Below are 19600 nucleotides of genomic sequence, written 5' to 3'. Positions count from 1 at the left end.
TCTGGGGGGGCGCGCGGCGCGACGGATAGTGGCGATCGAGCGCAGGGCAGCGGCGATCGGTGCGCTGACGCAGCTAGCAAAGAAAACATTTAAAAAAAGAAAGAAAAAAGAAAAATTAAACAAATCGGCCCAGCAGGGCCGGAGAAAACCTCCTGCGCGGCTTACCCCGAACTACGTTCCGGGTTACCGCCAAGGAGGTTAAAGGTTATTATGCTGTTGCTTATCTTTTAGAGCAGAGAGGAAGTTCGTAAATACTGTAAACACTTCTCAGTGTGACTGAACTTTAGAGAGTAATTGTAAAGCATCTATAACTGAACAAGCTATTCTGTACTTTGGTGATACTAAATATAACGTTTCCACTTTAATTTGCAGGGAATTCCCCTCCCTGTCATTACTGACATCACAGATTCTAAACATTTTCCTGGAACTTGTGTGTGTGTGTCATCTTAAGATGTATAAACCTGATACACAGCTCAGTGGGCCGATTATGAGAAGTATGCAGGTAGTCCCCGGTTAACAGATAGGGACTGTATGTTCATTCTTAACCTGAATCTGTTCTTAAAGGGAACCAGAGACGCCGGACATAGAAAAAGAAAAAAAGATTTTATACATACGTGGGGCTTCTTCCAGCCCCATAAGCCTGGATCGCTCCCACGCCGCCATCCTCCGCTTCCTGGATTTGCAGGTACCGGGTCCTGTCACTTCCGGCGGATGCGGCCAATTGTCCGCATCACAGGGGCTCCCAGCACACCCTTACGCGTGCGGCTGCGCAGTATGCAGCCGCACGCGTAATGGTATGCTGGGAGCCCCTGTGATGCGGACAATTGGCCGCGTGCTGCCGCCGACTGGCCGAAACTACGGGACCCGGAACTGGCTGATACAGGAAGCGGAGGGCGGCGGCGTGGGAGCGATCCGTGCGTATGGGGCTGGAGGAATCCCCAGGTATGTATAAAATCTTTTTCCTGGCGTCTCTGGTTCCCTTTAAGTCGAAACACTGTGCCATCTCTGTCTCCTGTACCTCCTCTGTGTCCCCTGTGCCTCCAGTGCCCCCCTCTGTGTCACCTCTGCCCTCTGTACCTGCTTATATAAGTTTGATAGCCATTTTTTCTTATTTGAATTTCAATTTATTTTTTTTACTTGTTCTCACAGAATCCATGCCGTTCGTATCGGCAGGTCATCCGTAAGTCGGGGACTACCTGTATATGACTATACAGTAAATGAGATTTCTGTTACTGCTCACATTTTTGTTTAGCTATTGATGGGTACAGTTGCTAGAGTGACAGCAGAGAGTAATTACTGAATGTCTTTCGCCAGATCTGCCCGGAATGATCAGTCTAGCAGATGTAGCCATTTGAATATTCACTCACTGCTCTAAAGAGATGCTTCATATAAGTCACTTCCTGGGCATGTGACGCTAAATACTGTGGACATACCTTCTGTATTAGGAAGACAGAGTTGTGATTGGCATAGCTTTTAAAGGGGGCCCTTTTACTTGTTTTTGTTGTCTGCAGAAATCAATAAGGTCTGCAGATGTTTACAGCATGTCATGTTAATACAGTATAATCTCGTTATAGTAAACTCCAAGGGACCAGGAAAATGGGTTACTATATCAGAAATTGTCCTAGAAATGGCCCAGCATGCCCTGATACATTCTCTGCTGCAAAGGAGCAACTCTGTCCTCACATTGGAGGTACATTATAAGCACTTGCACATTTGCTGGACTACAAGGTTAAATATATCTGCATAAACAGGCTGAACAAATTACTGGTACAGTATCCAGGGCTCCTTAAAAAATTGCAGCCGTGAGTGAATAGAGGCAGCCTCTCGTTTCCTGTGAGTGGGTCCAATACTTCTGTGGGCGGGACTTGCAGCACCTGTCCTGCAAAACGTTCAGCCAATCATGAAGGCTCTTTTCAAAATGCAGCCAATCATGATAAGCCACTCGCATCTGCAATGCGAGTGGCTCTGATACCTCCACGGGCGGGACTCAGCACTCTCCTCTCCACTCTCCTTAGTTTTGCAGCAAGACGGCCCACTCTGATCTGCACTACAAGTGAATGTAGCCTGTACTGCGCTCCAGACGCTACCAGGAGCGTCATCACTAATAAGGAATGAGATACCCAGGAGCAGAGCTGGGATAGGGTCCTCCAGCACCCAAGGCTGAGACAGAGTGTGCCCCTCCAACCCCATCCATCACACACTGATTGCTATTAGACTAAGAGGTGCTCCAGGACCCTTAACACCTTAATATCTAGTTATATGGCTTTTTCACGCTCCCTCTCTTCCACGTTGCTTTCTCTCCACCATGCGACTTTCTCACGCTCCCTCTCTGCCACGTTGCTTTCTCTCCACCATGTGACTTTCTCGCGCTCCCACTCTGCCCCGTTGCTTTCTCTCCACCATTTGACTTTCTCACGCTTCCTCTCCACCATGTTGCTTTTTCTCTACCATGTGACTTTCTCGCGTATCCTCTCCGCCACGTTGCTTTCTCTCCACCATGTGGCTTTCTCACGCTCCCTCTCTGCCACGTTGCTTTCTCTCCACCATGTGGCTTTCTCATGCTCCCTCTCTGCCACGTTGCTTTCTCTCCACCATGTGGCTTTCTCACGCTCCCTCTCTGCCACGTTGCTTTCTCTCCACCATGTGACGTTCTCACGCTCCCTCTCTGCCACATTTCTTTCTCTCCACCATGTGACTTTCTCACGCTCCCTCTCTGCCACGTTGCTTTCTCTCCACCATGTGACTTTCTCACGCTCCCTCTCTGCCACGTTGCTTTCTCTCCACTATGTGACTTTTTCACGCTCCCTCTCTGCCACGTTGCTTTCTCTCCACTATGTGACTTTTTCACGCTCCCTCTCTGCCACGTTGCTTTCTCTCCACCATGTGACTTTCTCACGCTCCCTCTCTGCCACGTTGCTTTCTCTCCACCATGTGGCTTTCTCATGCTTCCTCTCTGCCACGTTGCTTTTTCTCCACCATGTGGCTTTCTCACGCTCCCCCTCTGCCACGTTGCTTTCTCTCCACCATGTGGCTTTCTCACGCTCCCTCTCTGCCACATTGCTTTCTCTCCACCATGTGGCTTTCTCACGCTCCCTTTCTGCCATGTTGCTTTCTCTCCACCATGTGGCTTTCTCACGCTCCCTTTCTGCCACGTTGCTTTCTCTCCACCATGTGGCTTTCTCGCGCTCCCTCTCTGCCACGTTGTTTCTCTCCACCATGTGACTTTTTCACGCTCCCTCTCCGCCACGTTGCTTTCTCTCCACCATGTGGCTTTCTCATGCTCCCTCTCCGCCACGTTGCTTTCTCTCCACCATGTGGCTTTCTCATGCTTCCTCTCTGCCACGTTGCTTTCTCTCCACCATGTGACTTTTTCACGCTCCCTCTCCGCCACGTTGCTTTCTCTCCACCATGTGGCTTTCTCATGCTTCCTCTCTGCCACGTTGCTTTCTCTCCACCATGTGGCTTTCTCGCGCTCCCTCTCTGCCACGTTGTTTCTCTCCACCATGTGACTTTCTCACGCTCCCTCTCCGCCACGTTGCTTTCTCTCCACCATGTGACTTTCTCACGCTCCCTCTCCGCCATGTTGATTTCGCTCCACCATGTGACTTTCTCGCGCTCCCTCTCTGCCACGTTGATTTCTCTCCACCATATGGCTTTGTCATGCTCCCTCTCCGCCACGTTGCTTTCTCTCCACCATGTGGCTTTCTCGCGCTCCCTCTCTGCCACGTTGTTTCTCTCCACCATGTGACTTTCTCACGCTCCCTCTCCGCCATGTTGATTTCGCTCCACCATGTGACTTTCTCGCGCTCCCTCTCTGCCACGTTGATTTCTCTCCACCATATGGCTTTGTCATGCTCCCTCTCCACCACGTTGCTTTCTCTCCACCATGTGGCTTTCTCAGGCTCCCTCTCTGCCACGTTGCTTTCTCTCCACCATGTGGCTTTCTCATGCTCCCTCTCTGGCGTGTTGCTTTATTTCTGCCACATTGTTTTCTTCTCTCTTCTCCACTTGGCTTTTTTGGTTGTATTTTCCCCCTTTTGCTTTTTCTGCAACTTCCGTACAGTACAAACAGTACAGATTCCACCTGAGCACAGTTTTGTTAGTATAAACTAAATAGATCACATGATGCACATAAGTTCTAAAGTAATGATTATTCTAAAGGAAAGAGAATTTAGTGACTTTGTGGTCGATTCAAATAACCCCTTTACCAGTTCACATTAAAAATAACAGCGACTTTAGACAAAAAGAAAGTTCTCATTAACTCAAGCAGAAGTTGTCTTCTTGACTGAGTAGATTGTACAGTGTGCATTCCCCGCGGTCTATCTACAAACCTGATATTAAAGTGCAGATTAGTCCGGCTATGCCAATCTGCCTCATTACTCACCACAGTAACCTGCCTACAGTGGAAAAACTGTTTATTGCTGAAGGTGCCACCTGCCCTCTGTGATGTGGCTGCAGCCCTATGTATTATCTCTTGCAAGTAACACCATGGCTGTGTGCAGAGCATGGGAAATGTTCCTAGAGAGACCACAGCAATGAGCACCTGCCCTTGTGTTACAAAGTATATAATCATATGCTGTGCTGGCATGTTGGTTGCCTTGGTTGTGTTATATACAACTGCAGTGAGAACTCAGCTGTGCTGCCACCAATGGCCACGCTGCAGAGCAGACTGTACTGACCAGTCCTGTCTGTGCTGCTAGTGAAGGTCCAACTTACACATCAGATTCGCAGAGAGTACCGAACCCCACTGATGTAGAGTACACATTCCAGTATACTCAGCAGAACTTGTGTACCTTTCCAAGACCTCCCTGGTCAGGAATACTTTTCCTAAAAGCAAAGTTACTTAAAGAAAACCTGAACTGATCATTAAAAGTCAGATTAAACATATGCGGGTTATACTTAACTCCTGTGTAGTCTACTCAATCTTTTCTACTTCCCCTGCTTCCTGTTTGGCCACTGTGATCAATGGAATTCTCCATCCTCCATTTTAAAAATGGGGATTGTAACAGCTTCCTGGTCAGCACAATGCTAAAGTGTAATATCGCCAACTTGATCCGTAGGGAAACATGGACATTACCTTGCTTATTAGTTGTCCTTTCAGTTATATATAACTGACAGCAACCTATATTGTTCAGTTGTGACAAAATCTAGTCAGAACTGGAAGGAATCTTTGTAAGAAAAAACTAGTGAGCTTCTTGGAGGAACTGATAGTGAGGTTAGTATGTAATATTCATTTGCAGTTACATCATGTGGGTTTTTTCTTTTATTCATTCATTATTTTACTTGGTTCAGGTTCACTTTAAATCTGAAGGAGTATGGGTAAAATTATTTAAAGTAAACACATGATGTACCTGCAAATTAATATTACATACATACCTTGACGTCAGTTCCTCTCAGAAGCTCACCATTTTTTTCTTACGATTCCTTCCATTTCTGACAAGATTTTTTCAGAACTGAAATATAGCAGTTACTGCCAGTTATATATCAGGACAACTGATGAGCAAGGTAATGCCCATGTTTCTCTATAGCTCAAGTGGGTGATATTACAGTTTAACAGTGTGCTGACCAGGAAGCTGTTGTGGCGTAATGGCCATTTTCAAAATGGAGGACTGAGAATCCCACTGATCACAGTGGACAAACAGGACGCAGGAGAGGATAGAGAGATTGATGAGTAGACTACACGGGAGGTAAGTATGACCTGTGTATGTTTATTTTGACTTTTTCATTTTCAGTTCAGTTTGTTTTAAGGTGGCCATACACCTGTCAACCTGCCACCAGATCGACCATCAGATAGATCCCCCTGTGATCGAATCTAATCAGATAGGGTTCCATTTTCTCCCCACACACTGCACATAGATTTCCAATACTTTTCAGCATGAAATCTATTGGAAATCATCCCAGTGCTGACCATCTAAGGCAGGGGTAGGGAACCTTGGCTCTCCAGCTGTTAAGGAACTACAAGCCCCACAATGCATTGCAGGAGTCTGACAGCCACAGTCATGATTAATACAGGCAAATGCATGCTGGGATTTGTAGTTTTATCACAGCTGGAGAGCCAAGGTTCCCTACCGCTGACTAAGGGGACAATACCTGATGCGTATGTCAAAACCCTACTCCCTGCTCTCACATGTTATGAGACTATATAAATAAGCCACAATAACCTTCAGAGTGATGTTATTATACTGTACTACGAGAATGGCGAAGTAAACAACTTTGCCCTTTCTTATATGCAGTGAAAAAAAGAACTGGCAAGTAAATAGCTCTGCTATCCAGACAGCTACTGCAAAATATGACAGTGATTTAACTGTGGCACATGCAGGCATAACACCTTCCCAGGAAAATAGAACTCTCTCTCCTTCAACAGATCCATTCTGAAAGCAGCAACATCTTGCCAGCCCATAACTTTATTAATAAAGACCACTCCTTATTTAAAAAGATAAAGGACCTTATGCCCTCAGTTCAGGCTTAGATGCCTTCAGTAGGAAGTTTGCACAAATGGAGGCTATTCACTTCCAAAATGAATTGCACGCAAAACACTCTGTACTGTACTAAACTCTTTCACCAGCGTCGAGGTTCCCTCTGTTCGAAAGAGTCCCTACTTTACCGGCACCAGTCAGCAACAAGCAAACATTTCAACCATTTGAACCTTATGGCCCATACTTACGGGCTACAATTGTCACCGCAACCAGGTGGCGCGCGCGTGTTGCGGCGACAGGTCGCCCGTGAGTATGGCGCGCGCGCCCCAAACCGTCGCTCGTCGCTGCTGTCGCCAGGCGATTGGCGCAGTCAATCGCCTAGCGACAGTTGCCGCCGCAACTGTCACTAGTCCGCGTATGTATGCCGACTAGCGACCGCAACCTAATAGCCAGAGCACTGAGTTTCCGGCGGGGGGGTGGAACGTCGGCGACAGCTTCCATCGCATCACTGATCCCTCTTCCGCGGTGTGTATGCGGAGGGACCTGGCGACGAGCTGTCGCCGAACTGTCGCGCACGCGCTCCCGTGTGCTAGCGACAATCTACAAAAGTAGCTCGTGAGTATGGGCCATTAGATTCATGCTGGGGCCTGTCAGGTTCTACCTTTAAAGGGAACACATGCATGGTTGACTGGTGTGGGTGGAGCAGGGACCCTTTTGAACAAGGGGAACCTCAACGCTGGTGAAAGAGTTTAGTACAGAATGCTTTTGTATGTGATCCATTTTGGAAGCAAATATCCTCCATTTGTACAACTGAATAACTGGCCATATATCTGTTATTATCATAACTAGAGTTCAAGCTTGCTGTGAGTGTCCTAGGCCCATAACAGGATGAGCATAGCTTCCCTTGCTTGTGTGCATTGAATTATAATGCGCACATATTACATGGTACATTTCAGGAGGCTGTGTACCTGCACCTCTGGTTGTAGCCATATGGCTGTCAGGGCCTAGTACATATTCTACAAGCAGAAAGCACATGGATGTGCCTGCCCCTGGCATGACCAGCAGATCAGACAGTAAGTGTGGCTTGCCTGGCCCTGGCATGACCAGCAGATCAGACAGTAAGTGTGGCTTGCCTGGCCCTGGTATGACCAGCAGCTCAGATAGTAAGTGTGGCTTGCCATGTCCCTGGTAAGACCAGCAGATCAGACAGTAAGTGTGGCTTGCCAGGCCCTGGTATGACCAGCAGATCAGACAGTAAGTGTGGCTTGCCTGGCCCTGGTATGAACAGCAGATCAGACAGTAAGTGCGGCTTGCCTGGCCCTGGTATGGACAGCGGCTCAGACGGTAAGTGTGGCTTGCCTGGCCCTGGTATGACCAGCAGATCAGACAGTAAGTGTGGCTTGCCTGGCCCTGGTATGACCAGCAGATCAGACAGTAAGTGCGGCTTGCCTGGCCCTGTATTGGACAGCGGCTCAGACAGTAAGTGCACCTTGCCTGGCCCTGGTATGACCAGCAGATCAGACAGTAAGTGTGGCTTGCCTGGCCCTGGTATGACCAGCAGATCAGACAGTAAGTGTGGCTTGCCTGGCCCTGGTATGACCAGCAGATCAGACAGTAAGTGTGGCTTGCCTGACCCCGGTATGGACAGCGGCTCAGACAGTAAGTGCGGCTTGCCTGGCCCTGGTATGACCAGCAGATGAGACAGTAAGTTTGGCTTGCCTGGCCCTGGTATGACCAGCAGATCAGACAGTAAGTGTGGCTTGCCTGGCCCTGGTATGGACAGCGGCTCAGACGGTAAGTGTGGCTTGCCTGGCCCTGGTATGACCAGCAGATCAGACAGTAAGTGTGGCTTGCCTGGCCTTGGTATGGACAGCAGCTCAGACAGTAAGTGTGGCTTGCCTGGCCCTGGTATGAACAGCAGCTCAGACAGTAAGTGTGGCTTGCCTGACCATGGTATGGACAGCGGCTCAGACGGTAAGTGCGGCGTGCCTGGCCCTGGTATGACCAGCAGATCAGACAGTAAGTGTGGCTTGACTGGCCCTAGTATGACCAGCAGCTCAGACAGTAAGTGCAGCTTGCCTTGCTCTGGTATGGACAGCGGCTCAGACAGTAAGTGTGGCTTGCCTGGCCCTGGTATGACCAGCAGATCAGACAGTAAGTGGCTTGCCTGGCCCTGGTATGACCAGCAGCTCAGACAGTAAGTGTGGCTTGCCTGGCCCTGGTATGACCAGCAGATCAGACAGTAAGTGGCTTGCCTGGCCCTGGTATGACCAGCAGATCAGACAGTAAGTGCGGCTTGCCTGGCCCTGGCATGACCAGCAGATCAGACAGTAAGTGTGTCTGGCATTTGCCTGGCCCTGGTATGACCAGCAGCTCAGACAGTAAGTGCACCTTGCCTGGCCCTGGTAGGACCAGCAGATCAGACAGTAAGTGCGGCTTGCCTGGCTCTGGTATGACCAGCAGCTCAGACAGTAAGTGTGTCTGGCCTTTGCCTGGCCCAGGTAGGACCAGCAGCTCAGACAGTAAGTGCACCTTGCCTGGCCCTGGTAGGACCAGCAGATCAGACAGTAAGTGCGGCTTGCCTGGCTCTGGTATGACCAGCAGATCAGACAGTAAGTGTGTCTGGCCTTTGCCTGGCCCTGGTAGGACCAGCAGCTCAGACAGTAAGTGCAGCTTTACCTGTTGACATGTCACGGCTGAGAGGATTGTTTCCTACGTGAGGGTTTTAGCATCCAAACATAGTTCATAATCCTGTAATGTTTCCAGGCTTCCTCGGCCTGGTGTCCGGAGAGACACACAAATACTGTGCAGCTTCTTCTAAGAAGGCCTGAAGAGAGTATGTGAGAAGCTGCCATTACTAACCAGTGTTTCAGTCAGTTACATATGAAATGATTGTGCAATTTGGCAAATAAAGAAAGCTGCTAGTCTGTATGATGGCTGGTGCACACCAACAGCCCTTCTGAGCGCTTCAAAAAGCACGTGGCTAATGTTTTTGAAAGGGGTTGATCACACCAGAGCAATGAGATGTTATTTGAAGGCGATTACACTTTCTATGTAAAGTATAGGAAAAATGGGAAATCGCTGCAAAAAGACCTGAACTGAGTGGTTTTCCTATTTTTTTTGTTTGTTTTTTTGCAAAAGCTGTGCACTTCCAGGTCAAAGTGTACAAAAAGTATAAAATAGCTAAATCAGAGAGAGAATGTGAGTGTGTGTGTGTGTGTGTCTGCAGGAGAGAGAGCATGATTACACGTGTGTTTGTGTGTGTTGAAATTTCTAATGGCATTTTCTTCTTAAATAATGTGAAAGTCCCTTTATGGCATAATTCCCCTGGCCTGGCTTTTTGGCTGTGTGCATGTTTGTCATGTCTGCAATAGGCAGATGAGTGGATTTGTTGTGTTGGGTAATTGATCTGAGCGCAGTTGGTGGCATCCTGTGCTATTATCAGCGCTGGCATCTATCACTATAGACAGACATCAGTCTGCACATCTCCCTTCCATGGAAGGACCGTTCTGTGTTCGGATGTGTTTCTGCCATGACTGAAGAGGGGGGACCTTCAGAAGGGTTATATTAGGATTTCTTTTGTTGGCAAACTGAAGCAAGAAACTTTTTGTAAAATAACAAAACTGTTTGCACTTGTTCGTGTACCTTTTAGAAATGCTATTTTGAAATCACACCTGTGAAGAAGAGAAGTGGGAATTACACTGTTCCTTTCTTGCACATTTCCTGAGCTTGTGCACAACATCTGCTTCCTGCAGAGCAGCTGAATCTGCCCTTCACTAGAGGGCGCTGCTGATAAACAGGAGAGCACCTACTCATTCGCATATGCCTACTCAGTCTCATGGCTTCATAAGCTTCCTGTTGAGGTGGCCAGGATTAGGTGCTGTAGAGTTAGGATGTGTTGTAAACAAGTGCCTGGAAGCTGCAGGTCACAAGCTGTGAAAATCACTTCTTTTCCAGGCTAATGGTGGCCATACACTGGTCGATTTGCCATCAGATTCGATCAACAGATAGATCCCTCTCTGATTGAATCTGATCAGAGAGGGATCGTATGGCCACCTTACTGCAAACAGATTGTGAATCGATTTCAGCCTGAAACCGATCACAACCTGTGGAGCTGCCACTGCTGCACCCCCCCTGCATACATTACCTGCTCCGGCCGGCACGAGTCCCCTGGTCCGCTTTCTTCTCCGCTCCGGCCCCGCCACGCTCTGGCTACTGAACTTCCTGTCCAGGGGATGTTTAAACAGTAGAGGGCGCTCTACTGTTTAAACTTCCTGCCGGGACAGGAAGTTCTGTGTAGCTCTGGAGCCCGAAGCGGAGAAGAAGACCAGGGGACTCGCGCCGGCTGGAGCAGGTAATGTATCACCGCTGTATTGCGTCGGTCGTCGGGCATTCGAACGCCGCTAACGACGCACTCCTGACCCACCGGTGTGCGCGTCGATTTCACAGCCGTTTCGATCACTGTGATCGAAACGGCTCTATATCGGCGGGAAAATCGTTAGGTGTATGGGCCCCATAAGGCTAGCTACACACTTTCATTTACTATTGTCTGAGGACTGAAACAATCACTACAGAAGGTTTAGAGACAAGAGAAATATTGCCCGGCTCTCAGCCAAGCATTGCATACAGTACTGCTCTATAGAGAGGAAGGCAGGCAAGAAAGCTGCACCACGCCATGAGAACATTGCACAGAACAGAAGGCATTGTGTGACATTAATCCATACCGCTAGAAAAGAGACAAGTGACACTAGGGAACACCTGTACACACTTTCACATGTGGTGAAATGATCAGTAATGATGCTTTCGGTGAACCTGAAGTGAAACAATAGATAATGAATTGTATGTTTATAGTACGGATGATAAATAGAACATTAGTAGTATAGAATAGAGACTCATAATTTTAGTTTTATGGATTTATATCAAAGATTGTAAACTGTCACAGCTACTGTTGAGAATCCACACTCTGCATAAGGGTAAAAAGAAGCAGAGGTAATGACCCTTTGCACTTTTATGCAGAAAAACCTTATCATTTGACTTCTCCCTGACTGATATCAGGCTTTAAAGGATACCCGAGGTGACACGTGACATGATGACATATGGGTATGTACAGTGCCTAGCACACAAATAACTATGCTGTGTTTCTTTTTTTCTTTCTCTGCCTGAAAGAGTTAAATATCACGTATGTAAGTGACTGACTCAGTCCTGACTCAGACAGGAAGTGTCTACAGTATGACCCTAACTGATAAGAAATTCCAACTATAAAACACTTTCCTAGCAGAAAATGGCTTCTGAGAGCAGGAAAGAGATAAAAAGGGTCAACGGTTTATAGATTTTAGCTCTGGCATACTTCAATGAATGTGTCATTAAGCAAAAACAATAAAACAGTTAAAACTTAAAAAGCAGATTTAAACATAAAATAAAACTGTGGAATATCTTAAAAAAGTCATTTTTAGGAGAAGGAGGATATATACAATCGTTCATTTAATTAGTTTATTTTCGCCTCGGGTGTCCTTTAAGCTTCTATTTGCTTTTCAGAAAACCTGGTTGAATTCCACAAGTTGATTGACAAGCTCAGAGAAGCTCTTTTACATAGATAACAACTCAGGTTTTTAACTCTTTGCTGTACTGGACAGAAAGGGACTTCAGATCATTTCTTAGTAGGGCTAATACTATATGTGTGTATATGTTTCTCTCCTCATGTGACATCAACTACGCTTTGAGGGCCCATTTCCACTATTGCGGTGCGGAATCGCCGGTAAATCATTGCTGACGAAATCGCATGCGGATGCGGTTTTTGCCGCGATTTCGCATAGGTTAGGGTATATGCGATTTTAACCATGTCACTGCCTGTGTTAATTTACATTAGTTTCTATGCGAAATCGCAGGAAAAACGCATGCCAAAAATGCATGCGATTTCCCTATTCAATGTGTGCGATTGACGGCTCTGCCGTGCAGATTTTTCACACACAGAAAAACGCACAGCAATTCTGACAAGTGGAAACAGGCCCATCCACTTGTATTGGCTATGCGAATCCGCATGCGGATTCGCGATAAAGGAAATGGGCCATAAGTGTATAAGGAACTTTGGGCCCATTTCCACTTGTGTGGTGCGAATCGCCGTGGAAAAAAATTTGCATGCGGATGCGAAATTCGCATGCGTTTGTATGCAAATTTTCATGACGCTGTATGCGAATTTAACCATGGCAGTGCCTGTGTGCTTTTCAATTGATTCGAATTCGCATACACCCGCATAGCGGTATGTAGTATGCAAATTCTGATGGCTCTGCCATGTGAATTTTTGACGCGGACGAAAACGCTCAGAAATCCTGACAAGTGGAAACAGTCCCATCCACTTGTATTGGCTATGCGAATTTGCATGCGGCAAACGCATGCAAATTCACGATAGTGGAAATGGGCCCTTAGAGAGCCTGAGCCGAAAGGTTGGTTTGAAACCCATAATTGCCTAAGGAGAGAAAAGCCTCTGGATCCTCCAGAGGCTTCCCATGCTGTCCTCTGGTCCTCCGACTCTGCCCGGGACCTTCCAACATCCGTACTCACGCAGGCACAGTATAGCCACGCTTGTGCTTGAAGAGGAATAGTCAATAATAATAGGGCTGAGGAAGGTGTCTGCGCACAAAAATAATAACGCTTGCCCAGTAGTGGTGGGCATTCAGAGCATTTGATTACCAGTTGCCCGTTTCTTCCACCTAGCAATCTGCCCAACTATCATCTAAACTTGATCTGTTGTAAGACAGCAAACAGCTTGACGACCAAACTGATAACAGGTGGTTTGCCAGATCCATCCAGCGGATCAACCTGCACAACCATTGTGCACGTTGGCCACATGTGTACAAGTCGTTTTAAAAAATGTGTTGTTTTTGAATGCAGACATGTGCAAGTTTGTCGTTTCACTTGCTTACGTGGTATTTAAGTGAGTGGGTTGTTTAGTTGGTTGAAGTGTGTGTACGTAATTGTCAGGTAAACAGCTTGTTGTACGGTTGGTAATAATGTGCGGTTGGTTGTGCATTATGTTGGACGTGTGTATGAGCCTTTAGAGGATTCAGGAATCAAAAATTGGCACTTAAAAGAGTACTAATTCTCAGAGCCATTAGATTAGATTACATTCAGAAATTGGTCTCTTAGGCCTCTGTTTCACTGCATATTTTACTGATTGCACAAATGTTAGAAGCAGTTTGTGGGTAACAAAATATATGTTTGTATTGCGATAATGGTTGTACAAAATCCAAAACGGACCCTGTGCTGCGCAGGTACTCGGGCATTGTGCTGTATGGGGAAATGACTCTAGAAACTCTCTTTGAAGGGAATTCAGGAAGGAGTAGGTGATTGATTTGTAATCTCTTAATTGCCTGGTGGAGATCATGTGATCTTGTCTCATTTCAGCGTCTTGTGTAGGTCGAAACAGGAAGTTAAAAGGAGACATTATTACAACTAGACAGACAAAGAGTTAAAGCTTGTACGCATGTACAGTGTTCTCCCCAGGCTATTTTAGCCGGGTGCTCCACCCGGCTAGTTTTGGTGAGCACCCGCTGTCACTGGCTCACCTCCTCCTATTCTGTAAGCAGAATTGCACACAGAAGCACCGGCCCTGCATTCTCTCATCTCGCCCCACCCAGCTACTTTTTCATGCCACCCGGCTACAATTTCATGCCACCCGGCTTGAAAAAATATCTCGGGAGAACACTGATGTATGAGGCATGTCTCCTGCCAGGGGATCGGTACCGGATGCCTCGGGTGATATGAGAGAGCCAACACTGATAGATGCATCGTTACCCCGCAGGCTAGCGACATGTTCTGTTCTTATGTGGTGGGACCAGCATGGGTGTGACGTCACCCGGTAGGAGTGGTAAGGATGATGTTCTCAGTTGTCAGACAGATCGATGGGGGGTCGGCAGCTGCTGTACACATGCTGGATTCTTGACCGAGTTTCATTTAGCGCAGGAATGGCCTTGTTGCGTAACATCCGTTGCTGCCTCTTATGTGAATGTGCCCCCCGCCCGTGCATTTAATACTTTACCTGTCCGCTGTCTCCTGCCGTGGTCTCCATTCATCTCCTGCATTGTGGGCGGGCTTCCGACGTTATGCACCTGGCGCGCGTGTGGCGTCACACTATAGGGATGCTCAAATTCGGATTCGGAAGATACCCGGATAGTTGCAATCCGGATATCTCCCAGTAATGCTGTGCGGGCTGGGTGGGGGGGTCAAGCTTACCTGTCTGACGTCTTCTTCGCTTGTCCCTCAGCGCCTCCCACGATGCGGTCCACGCGCATCACGTGACTACAAACGCTTCCTCCTTCCGGAAGGAGGAAGTGTTTGTAGTCACGTGACCGCCGCGTGGACCGCATCATGGGAGGCGCCGAGGGACGAGCGAAGAAGACGTCAGAGAGGTAAGCTTGACCCCCCCCACCCAGCCCGCACAGCATTACTGGGAGATATCCGGATTGCAACTATCCGGGTATCTTCCGAATCCGAATTTGAGCATCCCTGGTCACACACCGCCGCACTCGCTCCTGTTCTGGTCCAGACTCCGTCAAACATGAGAAGCTCATGTGGCCCTCGATTCTAAAGTTTTTCCACCCCTGATGTAGCATTTGTAAGGGGTTTTACTCAGCAGTCACCTGATCAAACCAGCCACTTCTCTTTGAATAAACTTGCAGAAGAACTTGTGTGGAATGAATTGATCACCTGTAATGCAGACTGCCTTCACAGTGATATGACATCGTGCTTTGTTTGTCTTCTGCTCCCAGGATGAGAGGCAGGACACGAGTTCGGAAGGCGTGTCCAATGTAGAAGACCAGAACGATTCTGACTCCACTCCACCCAAAAAAAAGCTAAAGAAGACAGAAAATGGGCTGTATGCCTGCGACCTCTGTGATAAGATATTCCAGAAGAGCAGCTCGCTGTTGAGGCACAAGTATGAGCACACAGGTGAGTCCTCGCTGCTGATTGGTGGGCTCTTCACTACTCTCTGCTGTCTCAAAAAGTCTGTCACCATACTATAGGTTTCCACCTTGTCTTTGTGGTGCTTCTACCAGTATTGCATACCTCCCAACTTTTTGAAATGAGAAAGAGGGACACTTAAGCCACGCCTATGCCACACCCCTGATCACTCCCCCATCACACCCATAGTCACGCATACCATACAGATTTCATAAGAAAAATATGTTGTTTGTTTTCTAATTCAAACCACATTGGTCCTTTCTATCCTGGTTAATTTTCCCTTATATTAACATTCTAAAATTAGTAATATATCAATTTAAAGGATGGGAATAAAGTTTAGAGTCAGTCAAACACATATTTTAGTAGAGAAATATATATATTTACATAGAAAGAGGGACAAAGTCCTGAAAGAGGGACAAATGAGGAGGAAACAGGGACAGGGCTCCCAAACAGGGACTGTCCCCCCCCCGAAAGAGGGACAGTTGGGAGCTATGGTATTGGACTGGAAGACTTACCACAGATTATCATTTGGCTCTTTCTGAGGCATAACTACAAATCATGGGGTCCCCCAGCAAAACTTTGATGGCTCCCCCACTTAGGGGGAAAAAGTAAATTGAATAAGGGTCATATGTGTTCTGTGGGGGGGGGGGGAGGTTTGCAACTAAAAATGAAAACCTTCTATCAGCCCCCTGTAGCAGTAATGTCCCACGCTGTCCTCCTCTGATCCACCGTTCTCCGCCGTGGTCTAGCGTGGCATGACACCCAACTGCGGCTGCGTGGGCGCACACCTGCTCGCTCCCGCGTGCGTCATCGGAACCTTACTGCGCAGGCGCAGCACAGGAAAACAAACTGCGCCTGCGCAGTAAGTCTCCGATGACGGGAGCGCGCATTATTCGTCTTGTTAGACGAGTAATTGCCCGCTGCCAGCGGCGGAGAACGGCGAATCGGAGGAGGATGGTGTGGGACATTACTGCAACAGGGAGCTGATAGAAGCCCCAGGTAAGTGGTGGTTTTTATTTGCAACCCCCCACACACACACCACACACACACACACACACACTCCCACACACATACACCCCCCCCCCACACACACACCACACTCACACACCACCACCACCCACACACACACCCCCACACACACACTCACACACCACCACCACCCACACACACACACACACACACACCCCACACACACACCCACCACAGGTAAGTGGTGGTTTTTATTTGCAACCCCCCACACACACACCACACACACACACACACACTCCCACACACATACACACACCCCCCCCCACACACACACACATACACCCCCACCCAACCCCCCCCCCCCCCACACACACACACACACACACACCACACACGCACACACACACACACACCCCACACTCACCCCCACCCACACCCACACTCACCCCCCCCCCCCCCCCACACACACACACACCACACACCACCACCACACCCGCCCACACACATACACACACTCACCCCCCCCACACACACACACACACATACACCCCACCCCCACCACACACCCCCCCACACACACACACACACACTCCCCCCCACACACACACACACACACTCCCCCCCCCCCCACACACACACACTCCCCCCCCCCCCCCCCCCCACACACACACAAACAGAACCCCTTTAAAGGGAACCTAAACTGAGAAGGAGATGGATTTTTCCTTTTAAAATAGTACCAGTTGCCTGACTCTCCTGCTGATCATGTGTCTCTAATACTTTCAGCCACAGCCCCTGAACAAGCATGCAGATCAGGTGCTCTGACTGAGGTCAGACTGGATTAGCTGCATGCTTGTTTCAGGCTTGTGACCCACTTACTACTGCAGCTAAAAAGAAGGAGCAGGACTGCCAGGCAACTGTTATTGTTTAAAAGGAAACATTCACATCCCTCTCAGTTTAGGTTCCCTTTAAATCTGCAGACTAGAACAAAGAGTTGAGTGCTGTCCAAGTTTCGGTACCCTCCTCTGTTGGATGGCTGAAGGACTTCCAGTACATCAGTGTGCTCAGTAAAGCTAATGCATACATACATGTTTATTGACTAAGGCTGTGTTCCCTCTTGAGCTGAGAACACATTTTTTGTCTGTTCTCCGCTCATTGCAAAACTGACAGAGAACAACTCCTATTTTGTATATAGGAGCCATTCACACTTGTCAGCCTGCAACAAATCCATTGGCCCAGTTGCAGTAAACTGACCGCACTTCTGTGTAGTCGCAGTCAGTGATAATCCGGGAAGAGCAGATGTGCTCTCCACATAGCCTATGGAGTATTGCATCTGCCCCCGGCTCCAGTTGGACCAGAGAGGGCACAACACTTTCCTACATTTCGCTGGTGGCATGTGATCTGGCGTAAGTGGGAACCAAGCCTAAGATAATTGCCTTGTGAACAGGAGGTAAAGCAGCAGATTCCAGTGGGTGGCGTAGCAAACAGCACTTTTTCCTTGCAGTGCTGGGGTCCCCAGTTTCATTCTAGGACATGACACTATCTGCATGGAATTTGCATGTTCCCCTCGTCTGCGTGGCACCCTGTTTTACACTCACATCCTAAAAAACTCACAGATAAGTTAATTGGTTGCAACCCCCCCCCCCCCCCCCCCAAAAGAAAGAAAAAGTGGCCTTAGTCTACCTTAAAGCAAACTTGTCAGAGAAGAAGCTTCTTCCTTACAGTTCCCTCGGTTTCCTCCCATTACGCTTCGCTGATCAGCATCGCGGGCTACTGTGCATGTGCAGAATGCTGCTGGCCACTGAAGAGCTATCAAGGAGCACACACAGTTATTGACTGTGACCTCCTCTGAGGGCAGTTAGTGACATGTCTATGTAGTCTTTACTGTTCTGTGGAAAGTGTCAGAGCTATATAAATAAACAGTAATTATAATCCCAGTATGAGATACAGCGTTCAGATGAATACATGTGGCCCAGTTGAGAGTTGGTGGAAGAGAAGATTTGGGGAGCGGAGCGGGTGTTTGCGATGTACAAGCGGCACGCTGCTTCTGAGTCTCTTATCTGTATGCTTTAGTTGAGAGCAGAAGTTTATCCCTTATTTATCTCGGCACAAGAACACTTGGAGGATTTTCTGTGGGTTTCTGGCTGCATCCAGTAGTGAGTGAGTGCTGCCAGTATCCTGCCTACTGTTGTCCTCTGGGTGCTCTACAGAGAAGAGAAAGAGAGAATTGCTGCAGCCTCTAAGTGGTGCTACAGATCTGTACACATCTTCATCATTGTTACTGGATGTCATGTTGCTGCTCTAACCCAGCCTGCACTCTTGTGCCTCTTCAACTGTTGCTGGGATATAGATTGTTGCAATTCTTTCTTGCTCACCTTTATCTTTGCAGGGAAAATATATCTCTGCAGTAGTCAATACAATCTTGTCTGCATACCTGTTCTTTCATTACTTTTGGGTGAGGAGCATTTTACACTCTGGTCATTACATGCCTACGCCCAACAGAAAGAAACTGAGTAAGCCTTATAATGGGAATTAATACAAGAAGAATCCTTGCCAAGAATGTCCTTCTGTTTTTGAGGCCTTTCTCTGTGCTTTTAACAGGAACTGTAGTGAAAATAATGTAATTAACAAAATGACTTACATTTTACAATATTCACTCAGTGTTTGCCCATTGTAACATCTTTCCTCTCCCTGATTTACATTCTGACATTTATCACATGGCGACATCTTTAGTCCTGCCAGGTGATCTGTACCGAATATTTGTCTACTGGGCTTTCTATGGACAGAGGGAGATACTGGTTGCTTGGCAGTTGGAAATAGCCATTATTTCCCACAATGCAATGAGGTTTGCATATAGGAAACTGTATGGGCCATGGCCCTGACATCACACTGTGGTCTACACTTTTCCTGATCAAAAGAGACGGAAAGCATCCCAACCTGTTTTTCAGCACGTGGATTACTATGTGGCGTGTACCCCCCATCTGATAATGTATTCCCGCCTCACAGCCCCTCTTCACACATCCTCCCTTCCCATCCTAATTCATGAAATGTAATTTGTTCACTAAACTTTGCAGTTTAATAATGACAACTGGAATCTCTTGTTTGTGCCGCTTGCAGAGTTTTGCAGTAATCACCTTTTACATAAAACCACCTAATGGGGACGCCACCCGCATCTGATCTACTTTAGATTGTAACTGAGCATTTAGCAGGAAACAGAATGCCGTTCCTGCTTAATCTGTTATTTTGCAATTAATTACATT

General features: G+C 47.7%; 1 protein-coding gene across 2 annotated transcripts in view; it reads left to right on the top strand.

Annotated features, from left to right (window-relative positions):
• Positions 1-19600, top strand: part of ZEB1 (zinc finger E-box binding homeobox 1) — a 211765-nt gene that overhangs the window by 181277 nt on the left and 10888 nt on the right. For both annotated transcript variants that reach the window (XM_068235692.1, XM_068235693.1), the window contains one exon: positions 15182-15362. In XM_068235692.1, the coding sequence (XP_068091793.1) occupies positions 15182-15362 (181 nt within the window). The remainder of the gene's footprint in view (positions 1-15181; positions 15363-19600) is intronic.

Source organism: Hyperolius riggenbachi, chromosome 5 (assembly GCF_040937935.1).
Source record: "Hyperolius riggenbachi isolate aHypRig1 chromosome 5, aHypRig1.pri, whole genome shotgun sequence".
In the NCBI taxonomy this organism is placed as follows: Eukaryota; Metazoa; Chordata; class Amphibia; order Anura; family Hyperoliidae; genus Hyperolius; species Hyperolius riggenbachi.
The sequence above is the reverse complement of the archived record's forward strand: the minus strand, read 5'-3'. Positions and strand labels throughout refer to the sequence as shown.